Below are 25,984 nucleotides of genomic sequence, written 5' to 3'. Positions count from 1 at the left end.
ATCTTCTCATGCCTGAGTGCTGGGAGCTTCTGGACTGAGAGGGGCATTCCTTCTGTGATGATATAATGAGTCCTGCATCTTGAGATGCAAGTTTTTCTGGACAGGGGCAGTAGCTCACTGGTAGGGCGCTTACCCAGTGAGCGAAGGGCCCTGGGTTCCATCCCCAGTACAAGCAAGAAAGAAGAAAATGGGGGAGAAAAAAAAAGTTTTTTTTCCCCAAAAAACCTCAAACGAACTTTACTTTTCCAATTTGGTAAACTTTTCTAAATCCTTTGCCCAAATATGACATTTCTACCAACTAATTGGAGACAGGCCAGGACTCTGGCTCCATTCAGTCCATTTTTATTCACTGTGAGTTCCCTGAGGATTTCTTCAGCTTCTGCTTGCACATGGATCACAAAGTACAGAGAGAGATTGATAAACACCTACCAGGGGTTTGAACGGAGCTGAAGAGGAATAGAAACAGAGTAACTGTGAGATGTGTACTCAAATGAAGGCTAAGGGGAGGGGGCTTCCATAAGGTGTGTTTGTGTCTAGGTCTGATGTAGGTGATCTGTTTGCCCACGGCGGGCGGCTTAGAGTCAGGCTGGCTGTACATGTTCGACAGTCAACAAGCGTACACAGAGCGTCTTCATAAGTACGGCCGTTCATTGGAAAAGCCCTTCCCCTGAGCTGCACGTCATTACTTTTTAAATTTTTGAAAGCCGCTCTGCCTCTGCCCTTCCTATTGGCTGTTTTTCTCAGGAAAGGAGAAAACAGTTGGCAGAACTTAAAGTTTCCAGACCACAGGGTGTCTGCTGCTTGCATAACCCCAAAGCCGTAATTTCCACTTTCTCCAACTCCACTGGGAACTTCTCTCCAAGCTAACCTGTGCTGCAGACCCACCAGAGCTTGCCTTGGTTACACTTTTGTGACTTCCTGTCTGTAGTATTTGTGCCTCCTCATTGTGTCTTCTTTCTTTCTTTTCTTTTTTTTCTTTCCTCATTGATACTGTACCACAATGTCTAAAAATACAGCCTAACCACTGGTTTTCAAAAAAGAGGAGCTGCAGAAATAACCTGAGTGGCTTTGTGGCCATAAACTCTCGACAGCCTCCTCTGGGTCTGTCGGGAGGTACTAGCTACAGAAACACACTCAAACCGTTTCTAGGGAGAATGTGGTTCCCACTGCTCTTGCATCTATGAAGTTACAGCCCTGGCCATTTTCCTTTCTTGTCCTCGGGTGAGCCTCTTGCCAAGTTGGCTCAGTTGGGACTTCAGGGAGTTATTCTCAGACACTTGGGGGTCCAGCTTTCTAACTGGATAAAAGAAACTTGATTTCACAGGGTGCTTTCAAGAATGTCGTGAACAAAATGTGGATAAACATACATGATGTAGGCAGGCCTGGGGATGGGGACTTGAGCCTGAGTTTGATCCCCCACAACACTTCAAAAAAAGCCAGAGCATGGTAGCCCACACCTTTAATCCCAGCACTCCAGAGGCAGGGGCAGGTAGATCTCTGTGCATTCAAGGCCAGCTTGGTCTACAGAGTGAGTTCCAAGACTCCAGAACAGCCAGGACTATACAGAGAGACCCTGTCAAAAAAAAGAAAAAGTGCATGGCAACCCTACTCATAATCCCAGTGCTAGGATGGCAGAGATGGGTGGCACCTTGGGACTTGATGGGTGGCACCTTGGGACTTGATGGGTGGCACCTTGGGACTTGATGGGTGGCACCTTGGGACTTGCTAGCCAGGCAGTCTAGCCTAATCTGGAAACTCCAGGACAGGGAGAGACTCTCTCAAAAAACCAAGGTGTACAGCACCTGAGGAACAATGTCTGAGCTTATCCTTTGGGCTCCCTGTGCACACACACATGGGCACATGCACTCGCACTCACACATGCACTCACAAGTATGTGTGAATGTGCATACACACACACAAAGAAGCAGGGTGTAAAAATCATGTATGTTTATATGATCCAAAAGTGGAAGTGAAATCATGTAAGGACCCAAGTGAACTAATGTGAGTGAGGGGGGGGATATGGGGGAAAATGGGCTTGTCTGAAAATGCCCTTATGAAACCCAGTACCATACTTGAGTTTAAAAATACATTTTATGAGGGGGACCGGGGAGGAGTAGAGAGAGGGGAAAAACTATGCTCAAAATGTATTGTATGACAGTCTCAAAGAATAAATAGAAACATTCAATATGTGTACCAATGAGCGGGTAAATAAACCCACCTAATACAAATAATCTATGTGCGTGTATTAACTTTTTTGGTTCTTGGTGGTGGTGGCGGTGACGATGACGGTGAGAATTAAGGAACTCAGTCCCAGGAACAGTGTCATCACAGTCACACAAAACCCCAGAGATGGACAACAGCTTCCCCTGGCTCCAGGCCCTGGGGAGGCTGCAAAGAGTGTGTTTGTAGTGCTGGCGATTAAGCTGAGTGCCTCACACATGCTCAGCAAACACCCCACCGCTGAGCTATGCCCTCACCCCTCAGTGGTGGTTTTGAGTTAGTTTATTGATTATGACGGGGAAGTAAGAAAGGAATTAATCCCAGAGATTGGATTGCTGCCCTCTCCAGGGTTTGACTAACGGCTTGATTTTCAACTCAAATATGACCATTTGACATCTTCATAGTCCAAAAGAAACATTTGGGTGGGTGAGGAGGAATAAGCCACGTAAGTAATCTAAGCATTTACAGTTAGCCGAATAGTTAACAAACTATGTCTACTGGCTACGGAACTCACTGCACTAGGGTAAAAGCCTGTGTCTTCCACTTTGCATGGTTATCTTCCATTCTTAGAGATAGATTCTAGTTTCACCAAGAGGAGAAAAACTAAACAGGAAAGGCTGGAAGTCTACAGGTGGAGAATGTGCTTAACATGAGCAGCGCCCTCCCTGGCTTTAATGCCCAGCATCAAAGAGAACAACAGAGAATTAATTACAGGAACCCAGGCCTGGTAGTACACACCTGGAACCCCAGCACTCAGAAGGCCGATGTCCGAGCTACATAGTGAACTCCAGGCCAACCGAAGCTACAGAACAGGGCCCTGCCTCAAACAAGTAAAAAATAAATAAATAAAACAAAAAGATAAATGTTTTTAAAGTTAGGTGAAATCTATTCTCTTCTCTTTTTGAGAGAGAGAGAGAGAGAGAGAGAGAGAGAGAGAGAGAGAGAGAGAGAGAGAGAGAGAGTCTGTGTGTAAGTGAAGGTGTGTGTGTAGAGGGCAGAGAACAACTTTTAAGTTGCTGGGACTGGGTTTTTCTTGCTGTTTTTGCCTGTTAGCTACTTAGCCAGGTATTCAGTTTAGCTAGCCCAAGAGTTTCCAGATCAGCCTGTGGTCTCCACCACTTACTTCCCTGCTGGGATACAGGAATATCTATCTCTTCTATGCACTGAGCTGTATCCCCAGCCCATGAAGTTTTTTCTTCTCATTTCCATTATACAGGGACAGAAATTGAGACTCAGAAAAGGCCAGGGTCTCAGGGTCTCAGATACTGCTAAGCCTGAAACAAAAATAAAAATAAAAATCTGAGCTTTCTGACTCCACCTCCTGTCTGCACCTCCTGGTGACTCTCAGCTCCGAGCTGATGTTGTGTCTTTTCTTTTCAGCCAGCCTTATAATACCAGGCTACCATCTTGAAGGGATTGGCTCTTGTAAAAATGCCCTCCCCAGAGACTGTCTTGCCCCAAGGTACCTATGCTGGGGGTTGGGGGAGAGAGAACAGCTGTTCACAGAATCCAGAATCCAAACTTCTGGCCTGCCTTGTGGGCTCTGCTCGCCTCCCACACCCTGCAGGCAGATCAGAGCTTGCAACTGAATGCTAACGCCCAGAAAAGAGGTTAGCTTTTCAGTCCCTGCCGGGGCCACTTGTCAACAACAATGAACAAGGAAACCTTCTCTCCATTGATAGCCTCCTTTCCTGAGCCTCCTGGGTAAACTGAAAGTGAGCTCTAGCAGAGCCCTGAGCTCAGTTCAGGGCTTTATTTCAAGTCCCTACCCTCTCCTTTCTTTAGGTTTGTTTATTTGTTTGTCTGTTTAGGTAGGTAGGTAGGTAGGTAGGTAGTTGTGTGTGTGTGCCAGGGCACACCTGGGAAGAGCAGAGGACCGCTTAGGTCTGTTCTCTCCGTCCACATTGTGAGTTCCAGGGATCAAATTCAGGCATCAGACTTGTGATAAGCCCTCTGACCTGCTGAGCCTTCAGCTCTTTACATGACCTGAAATTTTCTTACTGGTTTAATTGCCCATAGTTTCTCTCCTTATCTCTAAAGCAGTTTTTTTTTTTTTCCTCCTAAGGAACGATTCTGTCCAGGAGCAGACCTTTCTTGACGTTTGGCGATGTATTTAGTGTCATAGCAGTGGGAGGTGTCTCTGACATCTAGTGGGTAGTGCTCAGTCACTCCGCACCAGAGGAGCACCAAAACCTTCTGCAGCTGCAGATGGCCACACTGTTGAGGCTGAGACCTCCAGCACGAGCTCCATGGACAGTGCCCTGGTGGTCTCATCAACTGATCCCTGTTGGTACTAAGAGTGGCACTTTTTCTCAGACTGCTGTTGCTTGAGCAGGTGTATGAGCACATGATGGAGAGTCTGAATGTTTGGCATTGTGTACAGGACTCAATCATAAGCCAGGTGTGTGTGGACTCCGGCCCTGGATGTCACCCATCTGATGCATGGTAGAGCCAGTCACTCAGCAAGGGTGAATTGCGTCTCCACTGTGCAGTACAACCCACTAGCAAACACACGCAGTGACTGCAGGAGGAGCTCAGCCTGGCCATTACTTATTGTTAAATTTTCTTAAGACAGCGATCTGTGGTTCAGTTTCTTCCCTTCTTTTTCCGTCTCTCTGACAAGATGTCTGATTTAGCCAAGGCTATCCTTGAACTCTCAATCCTTCTGCCTCAGACTCCTGAGCCATGCCCAGCCATGCCCAGCATTCAGTTTCATCCTTAGCAAACTGAATTCTCAATTTCCCATTCCTCCCTCACCCATCTATTTTTCATCTTTTACTTTTTTGCTACCTGCCTTTCTTCCTAGCTCTCTGTCTCCTTCGCCCTTACCTCTCCCAAGGGGCCTTTCCAGGAGCCTGTGACTCCCACCCCACATTGCAGCTGGGTGACTAGTCCCTCTGGGACTCCACTCTGGCCTCTGTATAATCAGAGCAGTAATGCTTCCTACTTCCTGGGCTTGTGAGCAGCATGCAGCAAGAGAGTACACATGTCATGTGCCACCAAGTCCGTGCTCAATGGGAAGTGCAGTTGCATGCTGGGAAGGCAGGCACTGTCTTGTGAGAACTAAAGGGGAGATCACAGCTGACTCTTCTGGAGACATCTGTGTCAGTGCAGGCCATTCTCGGGACGAGAGTGTCAATAGCTCACACTCAGTCACCACCCAGAGACAATATAAAAGGGCCCTGTTCTGCTGGGGTTGACATCATCCGGGTGAAATATAAAACTCCATCCACTCAATAGGTCTCAGAGTGAGACTGGCCTAGATTGCCCCCTCTCTCACCCCAGAGACGCTCGTCTGATGAGGAGTTTTACAGGTCACCTTGCTGTCTGGATGGAAGGCTTGTTTCCCGGTGTGTCAGGTTTTCTGGGCCATGGTTTGGGAGCTGCTTGGGATAACCTCTCTTTAGATCATGCGCTATCAATGTAAAGCAGCAGTTCTCAACCTGTGGGTCATAACCTCGCAGGAGGGTCGATCTGTTTTCACAGAGGTCCCCCAAGACCACTGGGAGAACACAGACATTTGCATTATGATTCATACCAGTAGCACAATTACAGTTATGAAGTAGCAACAAAAATAATTTTATGGTTGAGGGTCACCACGGCATGAGGAACTGTATTAAAGAGTCACTGCTCCAGGAAGGTTGAGAACCACCTATGTAAATGTTTATGAATATCTTTTAACATCTAGATTCAATTCATTCCCTAGGAAGATCTGTACAGGTGCCATGACACTCACGTGGAGGTCAAAGGACAGCCTTACCTCGACTTCCACTTTGTTCTGAAACCGGGTCTCCTTTGGTTCACTACTTTTTTTTTAATTTTTAACATAATTCTTTGTTGGTTCTTTGGAAATTTCATGTCATACACCCCAATCCTGCTTACCTCCCAGTCCCTCCATATCTGCTCCTCAACTCTGCAGTGTGCCCCCAAAAAATTAATTAAAAATAAAACCAAAGAAACAAACAAAACAAAGAACGGAAAAAAAAAACAAAACCTTCCTCCGTCTTTCCCACACCTCTGCATTCATCCTAGTGGCATCGGGAGCTGCAGTGTGTTATACAGTATGCCCCTTTTGTCCAATCAGCCCCTCCCACAAAAAGTTCATTGCAGTGAATCATTGGCCTGGTTCATGGGGCTGCATAGATGGTTCAGAGGTTAAGAACACTGGCTGCTCTTCCAGAGATGCTAAGTTCAATTCCCAGCAACCACATGGTGGCTCACAACCATCTATAATGGGATCTGGTACCCTCTTCTGGCCTGCACACGTATATGCGAGCAGAACACTGTGTATATAATGTTCACTACTTCTACCAGGCCAGCAAGCCACCAGAGATTCTTCTGTGTCCACCTCCCACCTCTCTTTAGGAACACTAGGGTTATGGATGTGGGTTTACTGCATCAAGATTCACAGGTGACCTGGAGATCCTAATTCAGGTCTCCAGGCTTGCAGGGGTTTCTCAGAAGCGTGTTACACCCAGCCTTCACTCAGAAGCTTTGGGAGACCCAGTCTCACTCAGCTAGTTGTTTGTCTGTCTGTCTGTCTTCTACCACTAGATCTTAAGTTTCACAGACAGACAAACAACTAGCCCAGTGAGAAACTGTAGGTCTTAGGGACACAGAACAGCATGGTGGAGTAGAGGAGACAAGGAAGGCCTCTCTGAGAAGGTGACAGACATCTGATCTCAGGTCTGGAGGAGGTGAAGGAACCTGAGGATGGGTTGAGTTGGGGGCAAGGCATTCCAGGTAGAGGGAACAGCATGTGTGAAGCCCCCAAAGTAGGACCGGGGCTTGATTTGAGGGAAGGAAAGGAGGCCCGTGTGCCTGCGCTGAACCCGAGGTGAGTGAAAGAGAAAGAAGGAGCCCTGTGTTACTTGCTCTTCTTGTCATGAAATACCTCACAAACACAGCTTAAGGACAGATGGGCTTGTGTGCCTCACAGTTCAATCCATCATGGCAGCAGCGAGACACCACCAGAGGCTCCTGGTCACATTGCATCAATAGTCAGAAATGAGAGAGAGAAAGATAGGAGTGGGGAGGAGAGAGAGAGGAGAGGGGGAGAGAGAGAAGAGAAGGAGGGGGGGGAGAGAGGGGAGAGAAAGAGAGAGAGGGGAAAGGAAGGAAGAGAGAGGAGAGAAAGGAGAGGGGAAGGCTGGAGCTCAGCTCGATCTTTTTAACTTTCATTGATTCTTTGTGGATTTCACATCACGCCTCCCAATCCCACTTATCCCCAACCCCCCTCACATCTGCCCTTTGCCCTTCCCAATCAAAACCAAATTTAAAAAGAAAAACCAAAACCAAAACAAAACTAAAACTAAAAAAGCGGAGGAGACGAAGCTTGTCCTAGAAGCTGTAGTGTGATCTGCTGAGTCACACCATTTACCCTTTTGTCCATTCATCTTTACTTGCAAGTGTTCGTTGCCACGAGTCACTGGTCTGGCTCAAGGCCTCTGGCTTCTGCTACTCCACTGATAACGGGCTCTCACTAGGGCTGTCTCTTGGATAGCCTGTTGTTGGCCTGTGTCAGGGAGATCCTGCTGGTTTGGATCTGAAGGTTCGACCTCTTCACAGTCCTGCTCCAACAGTTCAGAGATGAGGTGGATGTTGGGGTGGGCCAGCTCATAGCCCTGGTGCTGGGCCTGGGTTGATCAGCTTTCCAGCTCTCGCTCATCATCACTACCCAGACGAGCTCTCCAGCACTGCCTGGGCTAGCTCACCCAATGCAGCCTGCTGCAAGGAGTGAAGCCATTTCTCCAGCTCTGTGGTCCTCAGACCCGGTTCACCCACACTCACACCATCAGGGCTGGTTCTACTGTTCAGCCCAAGCGAGGTGCAGGACCCTCTCTCCCAATTGCTGTAAGGGGAATATGGGGTGGGGGGGGGCTCGAGTCCGTTCTGCTCTCATACCCTCAGGACTGGCTCACCTGTGCCTTTGACCTGCCACAGGTAGGAATGGGTGAGGAGGGGGCATCTTTCTCTCACCCATGCCACCACAAGGCAGAAGAAGGGGGTGGGGTCAGCTTTCCTGCTCTCACACCCTCATGGCATCCCCAAGCACAGGGTCAGCTCTAGTGTGCTGCCCGGGTCGGGTACATGCCTGCGGTAAGGGGTGGGGCCATCTTCCCCAAGTACAGGGTCCAACTCTCCTACTGCAGTGTCCAGTAAGGGGCAGGGCCAGCGATCCCAGGGCCAGTGAAGAGCTGGCTTACTCAGCACAGCGTCGTCCCAATGAACCCCTGTGCTAACCACAGGCCATAGACATCATCACAGACCCCAAGCTCTTTTTTTTTTTATTCAGTCTGGGACCTCAGCCCATGAGATAATTGTCACCAACATTTAAGATGTGTCTTCCAATCCTAGAAAACCCATCTAGGCTCCTTCACAGGTATGCCCAGAGGTCTGTGTCCTAGGTACTTGTAGAACCTGCTGATGATTAGCCATCATAGGCCTGTTCTTGTCAGCACAAGTGAGGAGTTAGTTTCCGGGTGTGTTGTGTGGGAAGAGATTGGACATCTCTAAATAGAAAAGCAGAGAGGTCCAGGCTTCATTTAGAAGGTATCGCTCCTGTGGCCAGGTCCTCACAGTGATAGGATCATTGCCCAGCTGCATGGGAACTCTGGACCTGGTCAGAGAGCTGACCTGGGACTCTTCCAGACGGCAGGTCAGACCTCGGCTGGGTCACGCCATCCAAAGCCCTGAGAAGTCACTTTGAGGAGGCCAGGTCTCTTCTGCTGAGTCTCAGGAAAAGTCAGTAGGGAACCAGAAGAAAGGGGGGCGGGAGACAAGACGCTTGCTACTTCCTTGTCAAGTGTTTGTGTTTCTGTGTTCCAAGCACCAGCTGAAGCAAAACCAAAGGCAGCTAGGAGTTTGCTCTGTTTTCATAGTTGTTATTTCCTGTTCAGTTTTAGTCTGAGCCCAGATACTCTAAGTGGGTCCCTTCTGCCTGTGTGGGATTGTTACCACCCGGCGGCCTTCCTCTCATCTCCTCAGTCAGGACGGGGGTGTTCCCGTGTAGACCCGAGCCTCGCCATGTGCTGCGGCAGCTGGGCGCTGGAAGCAGAGGTCAAGCCTGTAGCAGATTCTCACTTCCCTGTAAGTCTTCCCCACATGACAACGGACCCACCAGATGAAGCATTTCCACCCGCTACCAGCACTTGCTGGCTGAGGACCCGCTCTTATCAGCTGGGAAGCAAACGCAGCCTGAGGTGGGAGTTCTAACCCAGCAAGCGCCAGTCTAACCTCTGGATACCTGGAGCTGGGTGGGGAAGAGGTGGGAGGACGTGCATCACCTGGGCGGGTGCTGCACAAGTGTCTCCAGCGAGATCGCCTTTGAATATTCATAGTGTGTGTGTGTGTGTGTGTGTGTGTGTGTGTGTGTGTGTGTGTGTGTGATTTTCCTAGAGAGGTTGCTACTCTTAGCTGTCATGGACAGGAAGAGGTAAATTCTGAGACTATTCCCATGGTCTCTGTGGAGCTCAAAAGTGATTCTGAATTTAGATAGATAATTAAGGAATTCCACGTTCCTGTGTCAAATGTGGAGAGCCCTGGTTGAAATTAGAAAATCAAGCAATTTTGAGAGTCATGCTTTAAAATAAGTGAGACATGCACATAACTGACCTGTTGACACAATATTTGTTTGAATTAGATGGCTTTTTTTTTTTTTTAAGCTGAGTTACTTTACATACCTCAGTTAAGCTCTGACTCGGGAGGCAGAGTTCAGAGTCTCATGTCCAGGTCTAGCATTAATGACTTGTGTGGCTTTGGGTGAATCTGACCTTATTTCCCCCTATCGCAAGCCAATGGCCGTGAACAGAGGCTCTCTCTATTCTGTTTGTCAACTCCGTGCTTCTAAGTGCTTCCTGTGGACATGTTTTGATCTGGAAGTGAATGAGTTTCCCTGACTGCTCCATGGTGCCGTCTTTCCATTTCTCCCTGCTTGCATGCTCCTTTGGCAATGGTCTTCACAGGAACTTGTTGGTGTCTGCTGATGCAGAACCGTGTGCAATGCTGTGCGCCTGAGGGTTAGGGTCCTCGTCTGGGCTCTTGCTCCATTGTTTATGAATCTTGTGAATCACGGGGTTTCCTTTGGTTTCTCTCATGATGTTGGAGTGAGAAGAATACCTGCCTCAGGGACATCCCAGCGTTGACCGCGGGCAGCCCCTGGATTGCAGAGGGTGCCTGTGAGCAGTGCCGTTCGTATTGCTGTTAAAGTGCCCTGGTTGTGCAGATGTGCTGGAGGCGGGCAGGAACCCGTGGTCCTTTCTCTTCCTTTATTTCTATCAGCTCTGCACAATTTTTCTGTCACATGCTTTTTAACTGGCTTGCTAATTTACCCCGCCATTGATCTTCTCTAAAATGAGTATGTATAAGATTACATGCTGGGCGGTGGTGGCGCCGGCCTTTAATCCCAGCACTCGGGAGGCAGAGGCAGGTGGATCTCAGTGAGATTGAGGCCAGCCTGGTCTCCAAAGCGAGTTCCAGGAAAGGCTCAAAGCTACACAGAGAAACCCTGTCTCGAAAAAAAACCAAAAAAAAAAAAAAAAAGATTACAGAAAAGTTTACCTGTTTACCAGCTTTCAAAGAATAGAGTGTCCCCTAGTGTTAAATGCTACCTTGACACAGCCTAGAAGCATCAGTGAGAAAAGTCTCAGTTGAGGAACTGCCTTTACCAGGTTGGTCTGTGGACACGTCTATGACATGTTGTCTGGAGAGCTAATTGCTCTAGGAGAATCCAGTCCACTGTGGTTCCCCTGGCCCATGCCTTTGGATAGCATCATGGGAGTGGGAGGCTGTGCTGGAGAAGCTTCTTTGCCTCATTGCAGCTAGGGGGCAGAGCAAAGGGCACATACAGGAAGGGCTTAAGATGCAGCCTCCAAGAACACTCCACTAGCAACTCTCTCCTCCACGGAGGCTGCCTCTGGCCCTTCAGCGCCTCCAAACACCGCTATTACATGAATTCATCAAAGGATTATTCTGTTCGTTGAGTCAGAGTCCTTGTGATCTAATGGTCTCTGGAAACACCCTCACAGATATTGGTGAAATTATTGAGGCCACTCCACGTAGTTAAAAGGGAGGTTTATTTTGTGGGGTAACTCACAAGTGAAGGGATAGGTAACAGGGTCTGGGAAAGGTGTGGCACAGTCCGGCAGTGTTCTCTGGAGAACTCTGCTCAGTCTACCTCTAGCGTCCAGGGTCCAGGAACCAAGAGAGACAGCGCAATCGGATCTTGAGTCTTCAGGGTCCTCTCTCGGCCCCTGCCTTGTAGGCGTGACAGTTACCGAAGCCTCAATGGGGGTTGGAACTTCCAGATCAAAGCTGGAATGGCTACCCACTACACACAGACTTACCTAGAAGTGGGCAACACTAATAGACATTTACTAATCTACCTGCATTGATGATCAAGGTTAATCCCTGTGAGCAATTTCCCTGTGCTCAGCAGGACCTTCATCGGTACTGGGATATCTTTTCTGGTGCCGTGAAATTTTATTGAATTAAGGTCTGCTCACTCATCTGATGTGACTCCCTGCAGGTCATACACTTGGGTGAACCAGAAACCCCAATACTGTGCCTTGTGCTGCCAAACACTGCCATGGAGGAAAGCAAACCCCGTGTTCCCAAATCTTTCCCTGGTCAAAGAAGCTCTCCCTTGAAATTTGAATTTTATGGCTTCTCTTAGTTTCTGTTGTCAACTAGAATCTATTCATAAGCATTGTTTTGATGAACAAAACACATCTCTCACTTTTCAACCTCCAATGTAAGTAAATGACAAGGGCAGGCCTTTCTGTTCCTAGTGACAATCAAATCAACCCTATGACATCCCCTCAAAAGCACCATCCTGCAGAGGAAGGGACTCAGGGAATATTGAACAGGATGCTGAGAGGATAGACAAATACTAGTGTGTGCTCCCACCCTGCCCTCCTTCACTGGCCCTCGTCATCTCTTACCATCCCACGCAGGGAAGTGTCTGCCACGCTCCTTTCCATATGTCAGCCTCTCTGAGGGCTATTTCTCATCATCTCGCCACGGCACACCTGAGATGCTGAGGAGACTGTACAGGCCGTCATTTTGGAGTCTGACCTTTGGAAACAATTTGTTTTGGTTAATTACAGAAACCCATGGCCTGGAGAGAAGGCTCAGTTGGTGAAACACTTGCCTGGCAAGTGTGAGAGCTTGAGCTGAGATTCCCCACACCTGCTGGAAAGAGCTGGCACAGAAGTCTGCTCTTGTCATTTTAGGGACGGTAAGATGGGAGGCAGAAATGGGTAGATGCTCCAAAGATACGCCTACCCTGCCCCACCCCCACACAACCTGTGTGTCTTACTTGAAGAAGTAGAATTCAGTGCAGATAGATTAGTAAATGTCTATTGGTGTTGCATACTTCTGGATAAGTCTGTGATCCACAGAGGAAGGAAGCAGATCATTCTGAGACTCTTGGGAGTTTTGTAGAATGCAAAGACACGAGTTCACACAGACAAGGAGAAGCGTGAAAACCATCCGGAAAGACGTTAGAGACTGACAGTGATTCCCAAGCTTCCCCCTCAGCCCACCTGATTCTCGTGCCCCCTTCAGCTACTTGTCCTCTGAATTCTTCCTGCAGGATTTTCTCTGCACATGGCAGTAACCCCACAGCAGCCAAGTTCCAGATCCAATTCCAGATTCCTTGGACTAAAGTTCTGACTGCCTCAGCTTGGGGCAGGTGGCTGTGTTTAGTTCAGTCAACTAAGATCAAGTTGTGTGTCACATCAAAAAGACATTCATTGTTTAATAGTCTAGAGTAATCCAGGGCTTGGGAGTTGGAGACAGAAAGATCAGCCTGAAGTCATCCTTGGCTATATAGGAACCAGAAGCCAGCCTGGGCTACAAGAGACTCTGTCTCATAATACTACCAAATAATAATAATAATAATAATAAATTATGTGTTGAGAAAAGAAATGCTGATTGGTTGGAGGAAGGCCCAAAACAAATTGACATAGCAAGTGGATCCTTTGTTTGTTTGTTTGTTTGTTTGTTTGAGGGGGTTGTTTGTTTTTGAGACAGGATTTCTCTGTATAGCCCTAGCTATCCAAAAATTCACTATGTAGACCAGGCTGGCTTTGAACTCACAGAGATCTGCCTGCCTCTGCCTCCTGAGTGCTAGGATTAAAGGTGCATGCCGATAGATACATTTTTAAAAGAGAGAAATAAATGTATTTGGATTATGGGCAACCTAGTGACTTGAAATATTGTGTGAATTGTGGCATTTTCTTTAATGGACTTTGTGTGTGTGTGTGTGTGTGTGTGTGTGTGTGTGTGTGTGTGTGTGTGTGTGTTTTCAAGGATTGTTTTACTTTCTGTAGGACACGTATAGAGTTAGTTCTAGGGCAGTTTTGCAAAAGAAAAATGATTTAAACCAACATATTTTTATATCCACCCTGCTCCCCTCCCCCAATATAGATAACTAGAAAATGGATGGTGTTTTTTGTTTGCTTGTCTGCTCTGTTTCTATTTGTTGCTGGGGTTTTATTTTGTTGTTAAGTTGTGTTTTCAGTTTAGTGCATTTTGTTTTGTTTTTGATACAAGGTCTCAAATTGGCCGGGTAGCCCAGGCTGTCTTTGAACTCCTGGGGTTTCTCCTGCTTCAGCCTCCAGAGTACTGTTAATATTATAACCATTCACCTCTATGCCTGTGACTTGGGGCCTTGAACAAGTTAGTCAAATCAGCCACTGGGCTATGCCCGATTACCTTGTTCACATTTCAACTTGGTTCTTTACGTTCCTGGGTAATGTTGAATAAATTATCCTAAAGTTTATGTGTCAGTTTCCTACTCTATAAAATGAGGACAATGCCATCATGTTGCTATTTGCAGACCTTGGGGGAGAGGTGGTTGAAGCAGGTTCCCTTATATCCCAGGCTGGTCTCAAACTCTTACTGAGTCAAGGCTGGCCTTGAACTTCTGATTGTCCTGCTGCTGTCTTCCCAGTGCTGAGGTCACAAGCATGTGCCACCATCCCCAGTGTGTGTGGTACTGGTAAGCAAACCCAGGCCTTCATGCATGCTAGGCAAGCACTCTCGACTCTCAGCTACACCTCCAACCCCTTTGGAGGATCTCTAATGAGACCATAACATGCATTGCCCAGCTCAGTGACCAGAGGTAGCATCCCATCCATTTAGCCACCCTAGGTGTGTATTTGACCTTGGCATTGCCTAGCTAAGAGAGTTCTGTGGTTCTTTGGGCCGTGTGTCTATAACCCCATGGTCTGACCTGTTAAGCTGGTTCACAGGTGCTTAAAACAGAGTTCAGTCAAAACTCTGAGTGCAGAAAATATTTTTTTGCATTGAAAACAGGTTATTTATGCCCTCCCCTGAGCCTCTGTTGCTTCATCTATTGAATATGAATAATAATAGGCATCCTGGAATGCACCATTATAGCTCATAGATAACATATATAAGACACCTAGGGCAATGCATGTATACAGCTGATGCTCAGTAATGGAGTCTATCTTTTTCTTTTTCTTTTTCTTTTTTTTTTTCTTTTTTTTGAGATAGGGTCTCACTGTGTTTCTCAGGCTGGTCTCAAACTCCTGCACTCTAGTAATCTGCTCATCCATACCTAGGTGTAGCTAGAACCACAAGCATGTACCACCACTAAACTCATTATTTATTAATTTATTTATTTGTTTTGAGCTTTTGAAGTAGTCTTTCATGTAGCTCAGGATGGTCTTGAATTCATTATGTAGCCAGGACTGATCTAGAACTCCTAATCCTCCTGCCTCCTTTTCCCAAGCAGTGGGATTACAGGTGTGAACCATTACATCCAACTCAATTTTTCCTTTCAAATTGAGTTCACAACTGTCTGAATTTTGAACAGTACCTGAAAGGAAAAGAATGTTGTCCCAGCTTCTCAAATGTGACCCAACAAGTCCACTTTTGTGGCCAAAATTAGACATGCAGATTTCACCGAGCTATTGCTCATATCAGGGAAATGCTGGGGAAAACCTAGGTATCTCTCGGAAGGAGACTCAGAGCATTGTTAGCAATAAAAGGTCCTATGCCACAGAATAGTGAAGCAAAATAAGTCCCTATAGGGAAATTTTCCAAGAAATATCAGTGAAAAACACCGAAGGCAAAGCCATGAGTACAGGTTGGTCACATTTGAAATGAAAGTTTATGTGCGTGTGCATATACGTACACCTATATGCATTACATAGATGGATGGTTTCACATAAAAATAGTGAGTGCTTCATTTGGATGAGTCTGTGTAACAACTATATATATATATATATAATGTTTTTTGTTTTATTGTTTGTTTGTTTGTTTGTTTGTTTTGAGATAGGGTTTCTCTGTGTTTCCTTGGCTATCCTAGAACTCGCTTCATAGACCATAGACCTCGAATCTAGAGAGATCTACCTGCCTCTGCCTCCTGATCACTGGGATTAAAGGCATGCACCACCACTGCCCAGTAGTAACATAACAATATTAAATATATTTAATAAAAATATAGATGTAGAAGTATAAGCCAGGGGCTAGGAATGTTGCTCAGTGGTAGAGCATATGCCTATCCTATGTGGGGTTCTGAGTTCAGTCTCAGCGCTGCACCAAGAGAGGGGGAAAAAGCATAGATGAAGTGGGAGCAATTTATCTATGGGTACCTTCCATCCGTGGTCCCACTGCCCAGGGTGCTTCTTAGGCTGTGAGGTTTCAAGTTTGGGGCCAGCCTAGACTATACAGCAAGACCCTGTCTCAGAAAGAAAGAAAGAAAATATCTGTAAATGTTCACATTGGAAGTGTCCATAAAGGTGTCCTTCAAGATGCCCCTCAAAGGGACAGGATGGTGACATCTACAGATGGGATGGTTTGGAGTGTGAGTTTATCAAGGGAAAGGCGGGTGGCTTACAACCGGTATTTCCCAGCACTGCAGTTTTAAATTTAAAAAAAAAGAATTACATATTGAAAACTGATGTGTCAAACTGTCAGCCCTGCACCTCAACCGCTACTATAGATGGTGATCTATTAAAAGGGGCAAAGAGTTCAAAAGTTGAGGCCTTTGCGTTTGAACTTCAGTCTCACGCTTTCCTCCTTGTATTATGGAAGTTTCGCATTTACCAGAGCGCAGCCTTGATGAACGGTGTTTGCATTTGTGAAGTGTCACCATGACTCAAGGAAACATTTGCTTTCTTCTGGGAGACCTGCTTCTCAACACTTGACCTTGTGCCCTGTGTGAACTTGGCCTACTATACGGGCATTAGTTTTGTTGTTGTTAGTCTTGTTCCCCCCATACATTACGTGGTCTTCGCTTTTCATCTTTTTCTTACTTTAAATCTATGTGAATGCTCCCAGGCACAGCCGACCCTTTGACACTGTAACACGCCATTGTCATCCCCAAAGTCTGCATTCAAGAACTGTACAATCTAGTTATTTTTTTAATTCTCATAATGTCTCAAGTAAGTGTGACTTTGTGTTGGGCCGCTCTCAAAGCTGTCCTTGGCCTCACGCAGGGTGCAGACTCCAGTTCGGTCACCCCTGAAAGCCCGTTGTAAGACTGCTTCTGAGAAGCCCCCTGATGAGCTCACTGGAACATGGCGCATATATACAATTAAGTGAGTCTGCAGTGTGCTGACAGACCGGGCTCTGACATCACATCTCTCGAACCTTTTTTGTCCCCACAGATGACAGAAGGCAGGCACTGCCAGGTGCACCTGCTGGATGACAGGAGACTGGAGTTGCTGGTCCAGGTAGGCATTGGGTCCTCAGGGGTGACCACTCCCTGCCCTCTTTGGAGCATGGTGGCCCATGTCCAGGCCGCTCACCTAACTGTGCCTAGAACTCAATGCTTTAAAGTGACTGAAGGGGGAAGAGGTAGCTCTGAGGTCGGCAAACTTGGTCTGCACGTGAGTTATGGTAGCTTAGTCCTCCTGAAAGAATCCTGAGTCAAGCTGGTCAGGGATGAGTGGAAACTCTTGGTAAAATGTGATGCTACGTGAGTTTCATCCATTTTACTTGCTGATGGTTTTCTTTCTATTTGCCCAACACCCTGGACCACAGTTTACAAACCAGTTGAATTCCTGTGGATAGACCCCACCTATGGTTAGCCTGGACGCCTCTTCAAGACCAGGCCTGCTTTACCTTCTCACTGAGCCTTGTCCTCCACCCACTGCACCCACACTGCCATTGAAATAACCAGGACAGGAGCTGGAGAGACGGTCCAGTGGGCCGGAGGGCTTGCTGCCCTTGTAGAAGATCCACGTTCGATTCCCAGCACCCATATGGTGGCTCACAAACCCCCAAAACTCCAGTTCTGACATCTGCAGGCCCCAAGCATGTGTGCCGTGTTCAAACACACATGCAAAAAAAAAAAAAAAAAAAAAAAAAAAAAAAAAAAAAAAAAAAAAAACACCACACATGAAGGAAAATGAATAAGTCTGTGTCTGAGGTTGGAGGATAAAATATCACCACATAAGTCTTTTACAAGAATTAGAGGACTAGGACACAGCATAGTAGTTTTGTCAACTTTTAATCCAGATTTCTGCCTACTTCTCTCCTTCCTCCTGCCCCTTCCTTCCTTCCCTGTCCCTTCTCTCCTCTCCTCCTTTTCTTCCTAACTTCCTTTCCTTGTCCCTCCCTCCCCATTCTGTCTCCTCCAACAGCAACATCCAGACTTCACACCATCACTGTGTACCCCTGACTGTTAGGCTCAGGGTTCAGAAGGGAGCCATTCAGGCTGCTGCTCAGCGGTGCTCCTGCTTCCCCAGTCCCCACAAGACCAACATCAGCCAGCAGCTGGATGCTCTGGCGGATTCCAAACCACACTTCTTCCCGCCAAGCCCATAGTATCCCCGAAGCTCATAGATAGTTCCTTCTGGAACTGGGTTCTCAGAACTTAGTGGTGATGATGGTGTGAAGAAGGGTTAAGAAATCACACAAGCAAGCAAAGACTGCTTTTGATGGTTAGGGAGGGGAAACGTGAGCAATGGGAGAGAGAGAGATAGGCTGCTAATCAGCTTTGTGTTTTGACAGCCCAAGCTTTTATCAAGAGAGCTGCTGGACCTTGTGGCATCGCATTTCAACCTGAAAGAGAAGGAGTACTTTGGAATAACGTTTATAGACGACACGTGAGTGTTCTGGTTTTTCTTGTCTTTGCCTTTTGCTTGCCCAGTGCTCATGCTGATTCTCGTGGTTGGCAACAAGGGAGAAAGGAGTTGTATCCTGTTTAGATACAAGTGTCTCAGTCTGGAAATTTTTTCCTACAAATGTCATAAAGGAAGAAGAAAAGGAACAGGGAGCACTTAAGAGTCTTGCAAATATCGCCAGGTACGGTGGCAAATGCCTGTCATCTCAACAATCAAGAAGCAGAGGCAGGATGAAGGATGCGAGTTCTAGGCCACCTGGTCTACATAATGAGCCCCAGGCAGGCCAGGGCTGTGAAGCAGGATAATGAAAAAACCAAAACCAAAAACCTCAGAATGTGTTTAGAAATGTGTGCCAATGAGTTTGAGTCTGTGTGACTGGTCTTTGAATGGGTGGTCATGTTCCCCAACTCACTCATGTGTCACGGATAGAAACACTAGGTTGTTATTCACATGAGGATCGTGAAGCTAGTTTAATGCTTTGGTGTTAATGGTTAGGAAGTTTAAAGCCCAGTTTGTGACTGGCCTTAGAGATATACACAGGTGAATATGGGTTTAGCTTTTACCACAATCTAAGTCTCCTTCATGTTGTCCTGGAAGTTGTTTATTTTCCATCTAGTTCCATTCTTTACATTAACAAATTGGGGGGTCCCTGTCTGTCTGTTTTATATCTGCCTAATTTGTCTATATTATATGTGGTCCGATATGTTATAAGAGAAATCCTTCCCTTTTCTGAAGACATTTTCCAAAGAGTTCAAGAAAATGTGTTCCAGACACAAACTATGCTGGCCAACCACCACGTTCTTTCCATAACTCTCTCGATGTAAGTGATTTTTCAGTTGTTCAGTGAAACCAGAAAGAAAATAACCTCAAGAATGAGTTAGATTGTTTTTAACACCTTGTACCCACTAATCATTTCTCACTTAGGGCCTCCACGAAGTCTAAACAAAACCCTTAACAAGTCAGGCTGCTAAAACCCTGATACTTGTTTAGAGATATACACCCCCCCACACACACACACACACAAACAAAACCTTATAGCAGACTCAGAATGTTTTCTGAAGATGATTCACCCAAAGCAGGGGGCAGGGGGAATGTAGTGGGCATCACCCTCATACTCTTGATTCACCCAATAGCTGGTGGAGAGGTGGTTGATCATCTGCCCTCTGCTGGATAAAAGAGGAAATGCATGTGTCTGTTTTCCACAATACTAGCCAGAAAGCCACAGCAGTTCACATGAATCAGTGGTTGAACGGCCACACAAGTGTAGGCAGAACCTGTGTGTGAATGAAAGTATATAAGATCTATGGGCATAAATACATCATAACTGAATGATATGCTATGGACTGTAATTGCTACGAGCACCGTCATTTAGAAGGAGATCATATCAAGTTGAAGCTAAAGGCCTGAAGACTGGCACCATGCAATTGTTTCACAAATGTCTCCTGAGTGTCCACAAGCTACCAGATGGTATTCTAGGTGCCAGGGAATCATCTTTGAGCAACGCAGTTATGATTTCCTGCTTGCAAGGGTTGATATTATAGCGCTTGTGGTCTAGTTTGACAAGCAAAGAGCTGATGAGAAGATACCAGAGACTATAAGCTCACTGAGATCGTATGAAAGGCCATAGGAGGGAAAGTTGGTAGGGGCAGTTCTAGACAGAGTGGGCCAGGATGGTGTCTGGAAGACAGCGTGCATCACACACCAAGAACCGGCTCTGCCAACAAGAGCCTAAAAGTCTAAAGATGGAGCCCAGTTTTACTTTTGTGTTTTGTTTTAATATGATGTTTGTTTGTTCGAGGTGGGGCCTCCAAGCCGCCCTTGAATTCCCAACCCTCCTGCCTCTACCTCAGTGTTGGGGTTATAGGTATGTGCCACCATGCTTGACTTGGTTTAGTTTTTAAGAAAGGTAGGGAAAGCCAATGGTAGCCAGATTGCAGAAAGCAGGAAGGAAGGAGGTCCAAGATTAGGGCTAAGGATGAGATGGGGGAAATACCCAGAACCCTGTAGCTGTGTGGTAGGACAGCAGTTTTGGACATCGCTGACACTCACGCTCCACATCTATCACCTGCACAGAACTATAGTCCTTATAAGGCAAATACCATATGAGGGGCCCAGAACAGAGTGCTGGCATTCTGTATTTCAGGCATGTTGAGTAAGACATTTGAGTCCAGAGCACAGGCACACATGCAAGAGAGGCCTTTCAGGGCACTGGAATGCTGTCACAGAATTCTCTCTAGAACTGGGCCAGGCACACAGAATCCACAGAGGGGTAGGGAGGTGGCAGGCTAGGCAAGCATCACTTGAAACCAACGTACACCGTGCCCTTGCTCAGTGTGAAGACACCAGCCTGAGGGTGGGTTCAGAGGTGAGCAGCAAAGGACAAGATCACGGGTGAGCCCCATGAGTCACAGAGATAAAGGGCAGTGCACAGGATTTAGTCAGCACTGGAAAGAAGGGTCCAGACCATGTGGAGGGCTTCTGAGGACGCCCCAAGCACAGTGCCTTGTCCAGACATTCTAACTTGCTTCAGAAAGAAAAGGAAAAGATCTGAGCATAGTGCCGCTTACCCGTAATCCCAGCACCCGGAAGGTGTCCCACAAACTCTAGGCGAGCCTAGGCCATAAAGAAAACGCTATCAGGAAAGAAAAGGACTGGGGAGCGGGCTCACTGGGTAAGGATGTTTGCTGCACAGTCATGAGGACCTGAATTCTAATCCCTAGGACCCATGGGAAAAAAAAAAAAAAAAAAAAACACTGGGTGTGGCCACACGCATCTGTAACCCTAGCACTGTGTAAGGAAGAGAAAGCAGATTCCTGGGACTGACTGACGGCCAGCCTAACTCCTGATTCAATAGCAACCCCGCCACAGGGAGTAAGAGAGGGAGTTATAGAGGGAGACGCCCATTGCTCTCTTCTGGCCTCTGCATAGACATGTACAAAACACACCAACATGTATATCACACACACACACACACACACACACACACACACACACACACACACCGAAAAGGGGGGATGGTATGAATGACTTCCTTGGAGGACTTGGGCCACCATTTTCCTTGTCTACCCTGGAATTTGTGGGCTCCCTTCCATTAGACTTGTGCCACGGAAGTCAAACCTTACAGCCTTCCCAGGAAGTCAGGAGTGTGCCCCGACTCCCCTACAGGTGACAGACAACCCCTAATGTCTGAATTACAGCCAGCTGGGGAAGGTGTCTCCTGGACCCATCTGTGTTTATTCCCAGGAGTCTTGAGTTTGTCTTTTTTGGGAAAAGGAAGGTCTTGGCCATTTCCACCTTGCTGAGGAACAGGTCTGGAAACATGTTTATGTCTAAGGGTGTTTCTTCGGAAAGTCTTGGTCACAAACCTAGTTCTTTGTCTGGTAAATATTTTTGGAAGGTTTTTTTTTCCCCCAGCACTCCCCCGTGAAACCACCAAGTCGATCCCTCCCAGGGCACTGGCTGAGTTGCCTTTTCCAGCCCTGGTGCCACATCAGCCTTGAGGCTGTGGCAAACCCAACAGAGGAAGGCAAAGCTGAAACCAGCTACTATCTTTACCCCAGCTCATGGAGCCAAAAGAGAAATGGGAAAACAGACCACAGTTAGTTACGTAAGGAAGGCAGCAACTTCGACCAAGTAAAGCACATTCCTGACAGAGAGGGATGGAATTCCTGAGGCTGCCCTTGCTGAGGCATCCCCGCTCTGTGTGCAGGGTGGTCTTCCACCTCTAGAGGGCAGTCTCAGCCCTCCTTCCCCACAAGGGGCCCTTCTTCGCCATCCCTTCACCCATTTTGAAGAACTTTGCTGAGTGACCTTTGCTGATGCAGAAATAACAAACAGACTTTACAACAGTTGCTTTGCATCTCTGTCCTTTCTGGTGCAGCTGAGACAACGGGGCTTCCAGAGCACAGAATCTGGACCAAAGAAAACCCGTGGCTTGGTTACGAGCGATTCTTTGGTTTTCGTTTTGTTTTTGTTGTTGGTTGGTTGGTTTGGGTTTTTTTTTTAAATTAATTAGATCCCATCATTATTGATGAAAAATTTAAAAACAGCAAGATGCAAACATTAAAGGAACCTTATTATATCTTAGTATTTAGACATAGGTAATTTTCTTTCTTATTTTTCAGAACGTTCATTCTGAAATGAGATGAGAATGACCTGAACTACATGTAGATGTCAAGGCCAGTTTTCACAACACGGGGAGGCCAGTCTCAATTATAAACAACAGAAATCTGGTTTCTAGGGCCAGGGATAGAGCTTCAAGTTAGAGCTCTTGCCTAGTGTGCACAAAAATTCAAGTCCCATTACAGGGAAAAATTCAAATCTCTAAAACATAGTTTCATGCTTTAGAAGTGTATTTACTATTACGTATACATGACTATCCCCTTAGAGTGTTTATCGTGATTAAGGCTGGTCTTTTTGTTCCCTCCCCACTCTGACTATAGTCTCTTCCAAAGAAGTAAGTAATAGCTATAACTTGTTCTGTGTCCATCTAGAATTGTACATTAAAATTTTTCTCCATGTTTAATAGTGTCTTCACCCTATTCTGGTGTTTAACCTAATTGGAATGTGCTGTGCATGTGATGTACCACTCGCTCTGTTCATTCTTATGCAATGTTTGATACAAGTTCATATAAAACACCTTACACATTTTCAGTTATGCCGCATCTTCTCTATAATGAAAGAATAAAAATAAAAATTAAATTAAATTAAATTAAAATAAAAAAAACGCCGGGCAATGGTGGCGCACGTCTTTAATCCCGGGTACTCGGGAGGCAGAGCCAGGCGGATCTCTGTGAGTTCAAGGCCAGCCTGGGCTACCAAGTGAGTTTCAGGAAAGGCACAAAGCTACACAGAGAAACCCTGTCTCGAAAAACCAAAAAATAAAATAAAATAAAATATAACGAAAGAATAAAGGACATACCCACCTGTAATGGAGGAGACAGGAGGATTGCAGTGCCAGGCCAGCCTGGCTGCACAGGGAGACCCTCTCCCAAAGGAAAGAATGGGGAAGAGGAAATGGAAAGGGAGGAGGGGAGGGGGAGGATGGAGGGAGGGGAGGGAGGAAGAAGAGAAATGGAAAGGGAAGAGGGGAAGGGGAGGACAGGAAGAGGAAATGGAAGGGAAGAGGGGAAGGGGAGGACAGGAAGAGGAAAGGGGGGGGGGGGGGGGGGGGGGGGGGGGGGGGGGGGGGGGGGGGGGGGGGGGGGGGGGGGGGGGGGGGGGGGGGGGGGGGGGGGGGGGGGGGGGGGGGGGGGGGGGGGGGGAAGGGGGAGGGGGAGGACAGGAAGAGGAAATGGAAGGGAAGAGGGGAGGGAGGACAGGAAGAGGAAATGGAAGGGAAGAGGGGAGGAGGAGGAAGGGAGAAGGGGACAGATTCAAGGCTGGTCTGGTCTGCCATATGAAACCTTGAAAGACTTCAAACTGCTGTGCCACGTATTTTGACACCTATGTTTAACATCTCTGGAGTTGATGTGTCTTTAAATAAGTGCCACATTAAACCCGACAAAACAGAACTCAAGAGTCCTTTGACTCCAGCACTCCATTTTTGTTCTTACACCCAAAATCATGAATTCTAAGAAGTTCCCCAGTGTTCCACCAAGGAAATCTTGGGGTGGTTCCCTGCAGCCTTATCTTGTAATTATAAATGCACAGACACAGAAACTGAGCCCAGTGTTATTCTAAAAGGTAGGGAATCCCCTGGTATTATTTACCCCATATTGAGAGTCCTGGATTCAAATCCAAGACCTGCCATTTTCCTTAGATATTTACCATAGAACATAACATAAATAGATATAGATGTCCAACTTGGTTGATGTATGTGAGGGGGTACAGTAAGGAAACCACTGAAATGGCCGTTCCATGGTATGGTTGGGGGGAAGGTTTCTATTGTGGGTAAGAGAAAGAAAATCTCCAGAGGCATCTGGAAGAGTCCAGAGCAGAGAGTAAGAGAAGTAGACTGGACAAGGCCAGGATTGGGAGAGATCAAGGGGAGTGGACAAATCATATGGATTGTAAGGACAGCAGCTGTGGAGAGGGAAGGGCCAGGAGGCTAGCATGGACTTTGAAATGTATAACAAGGACTTGTGAGTAGGGACTGAGGACTTGGAGGCCAGCATCGGCTTTGATGTGTGACCACAGGTGCGTTGATGGAGAGCCTTGACCCTTCTGCTAAAAGCCAGGGGAGTGACCCCTTTGGGGACGAGACAGACGTGTTTCACAAATTCCCAAATAATGCCGGCTTTTATCTGGTCCGGCGGCCAGAAATTCTTCTGTAGTCCAGCTTGAGCTTATTTCTAGACATATGGACTACCTGAGACCCAAGAGTTGACAAAAAGTATTTGCTCAATGAAGAGTGGCTGTTATCATTTATACTGTTACTATTTGTACCCACATTTCCTATCTGCTTGTTTCCAATTTCTAAAGAGTGTTTTGTGTATGCGTGTTTTGCCTGCATGTACGTGTGTGCCATGTACATAAAGTGCCCATGGAGGACAGAAGAAGGCACTAGAATCCCCAGAAATGGAGTCACAAATGATTGGTTACAAACCGCCATGTGGGTGCTGGGAACTGAAGCCCAGGTCTTCTGTCAAAGCAGGCTGTGTATTTTTCTGCTGAACCATCTCTCTAGCCCCCCTTTTTATTTACTTATATTGGAATTTCCTTTAATTATTTATTCAAGGACCAAAATAGGCTGGAAAATGTTTTCTAGCTCATAACAGATTTTGCTGGAATTCAACATCCTCTTCCCAGCACCAGAAGTATGTTCTGAAAATGGATTTAGTGTAAGCATGTTGGAGCAGGCTCTAAGATGGATGGGCCAGTTGAACAGCCTTGGAAATCATGTAAACAAACCACAGAGCGTCAAGCCAGAGAGGTCAAGGTCTTGAGAGAACTGTTTATACCTATGAACTGGTGAGGCTCTGAAGTAAATAAATATTTAAACATCTGTAAGTCATGTGTCCACAGAAATAGCTCCAGAGAGTGCCGACCTGTGTATGCATTGAAAATCGCAGTGTTGTACTTGACCGGAATCTTCCTCCTTCTTCATGAAAATACGTCACATTTAACCTTTTATATAAATTTAAAGATTAATTTAGTGTTGTTCAGTGTCTTAACCTCCCAAAGCATTATCCAATTCTTATTTATTCTCTCAGTTTTTCTTAAATATGTGCGTGCAATATATATGCATTTCCATTGGTCAAGCTGGGCATTCTATTGGACAAGCTGGCATGGTAGAGCAGACCTAGGCTATAGCAAGGCTCTGTGTCCATAAACAAAAGGCAGTATAGGTAATATATTATACTTACTGTTATTCTCTTTATTAAAATTTTTAATTTATTTTTATTTGAAACAAGGTCTCACTAATTAGTCATAGCTGGCTCAGTCTTGTATAGACCAAGCTAGCCTCGAACTCACAGAGATCCATTTGCTCCTCCTCCTCCCCTGAGTGCTTGGATTAAAGGCTTGCATCACCATGCCTAGGAAATCTTGCTGTTTTTAATTCAAGGTTTTTGTTTGTTTGTTGTTGGTGGGTGGGTGGGTGGGTTGTTGTTGGTTTTGTTGGCTGGCTGTGGTTTTTTTTTTTTTTTTTTGATTGGCTGGCTGGCTGGCTGGCTGGCTGGTTGGTTGGTTGGTTGGTTTTTCAAGGCAGGGTTTCTCTG

General features: G+C 46.5%; 1 protein-coding gene across 8 annotated transcripts in view; it reads left to right on the top strand.

The window, feature by feature from the left end:
* Frmd4b (FERM domain containing 4B) overlaps positions 1-25,984 on the top strand; it is a 334,065-nt gene that overhangs the window by 188,584 nt on the left and 119,497 nt on the right. For 7 of the 8 annotated variants that reach the window (XM_028855580.1, XM_037203941.1, XM_037203942.1 and 4 more), the window contains 2 exons: positions 16,863-16,928; positions 18,211-18,305. In XM_028855580.1, the coding sequence (XP_028711413.1) occupies positions 16,863-16,928; positions 18,211-18,305 (161 nt within the window). Of the gene's footprint in view, positions 1-9,120; positions 9,423-16,862; positions 16,929-18,210; positions 18,306-25,984 lie in introns of those variants that run through there. The other variant, XM_037203943.1, reaches the window with a different exon arrangement.

This window comes from Peromyscus leucopus, chromosome 3, assembly GCF_004664715.2.
Source record: "Peromyscus leucopus breed LL Stock chromosome 3, UCI_PerLeu_2.1, whole genome shotgun sequence".
Taxonomy (NCBI): Eukaryota; Metazoa; Chordata; class Mammalia; order Rodentia; family Cricetidae; genus Peromyscus; species Peromyscus leucopus.
Note: the sequence above shows the minus strand (reverse complement) of the source record. Positions and strands in the feature narration are given on the sequence as shown.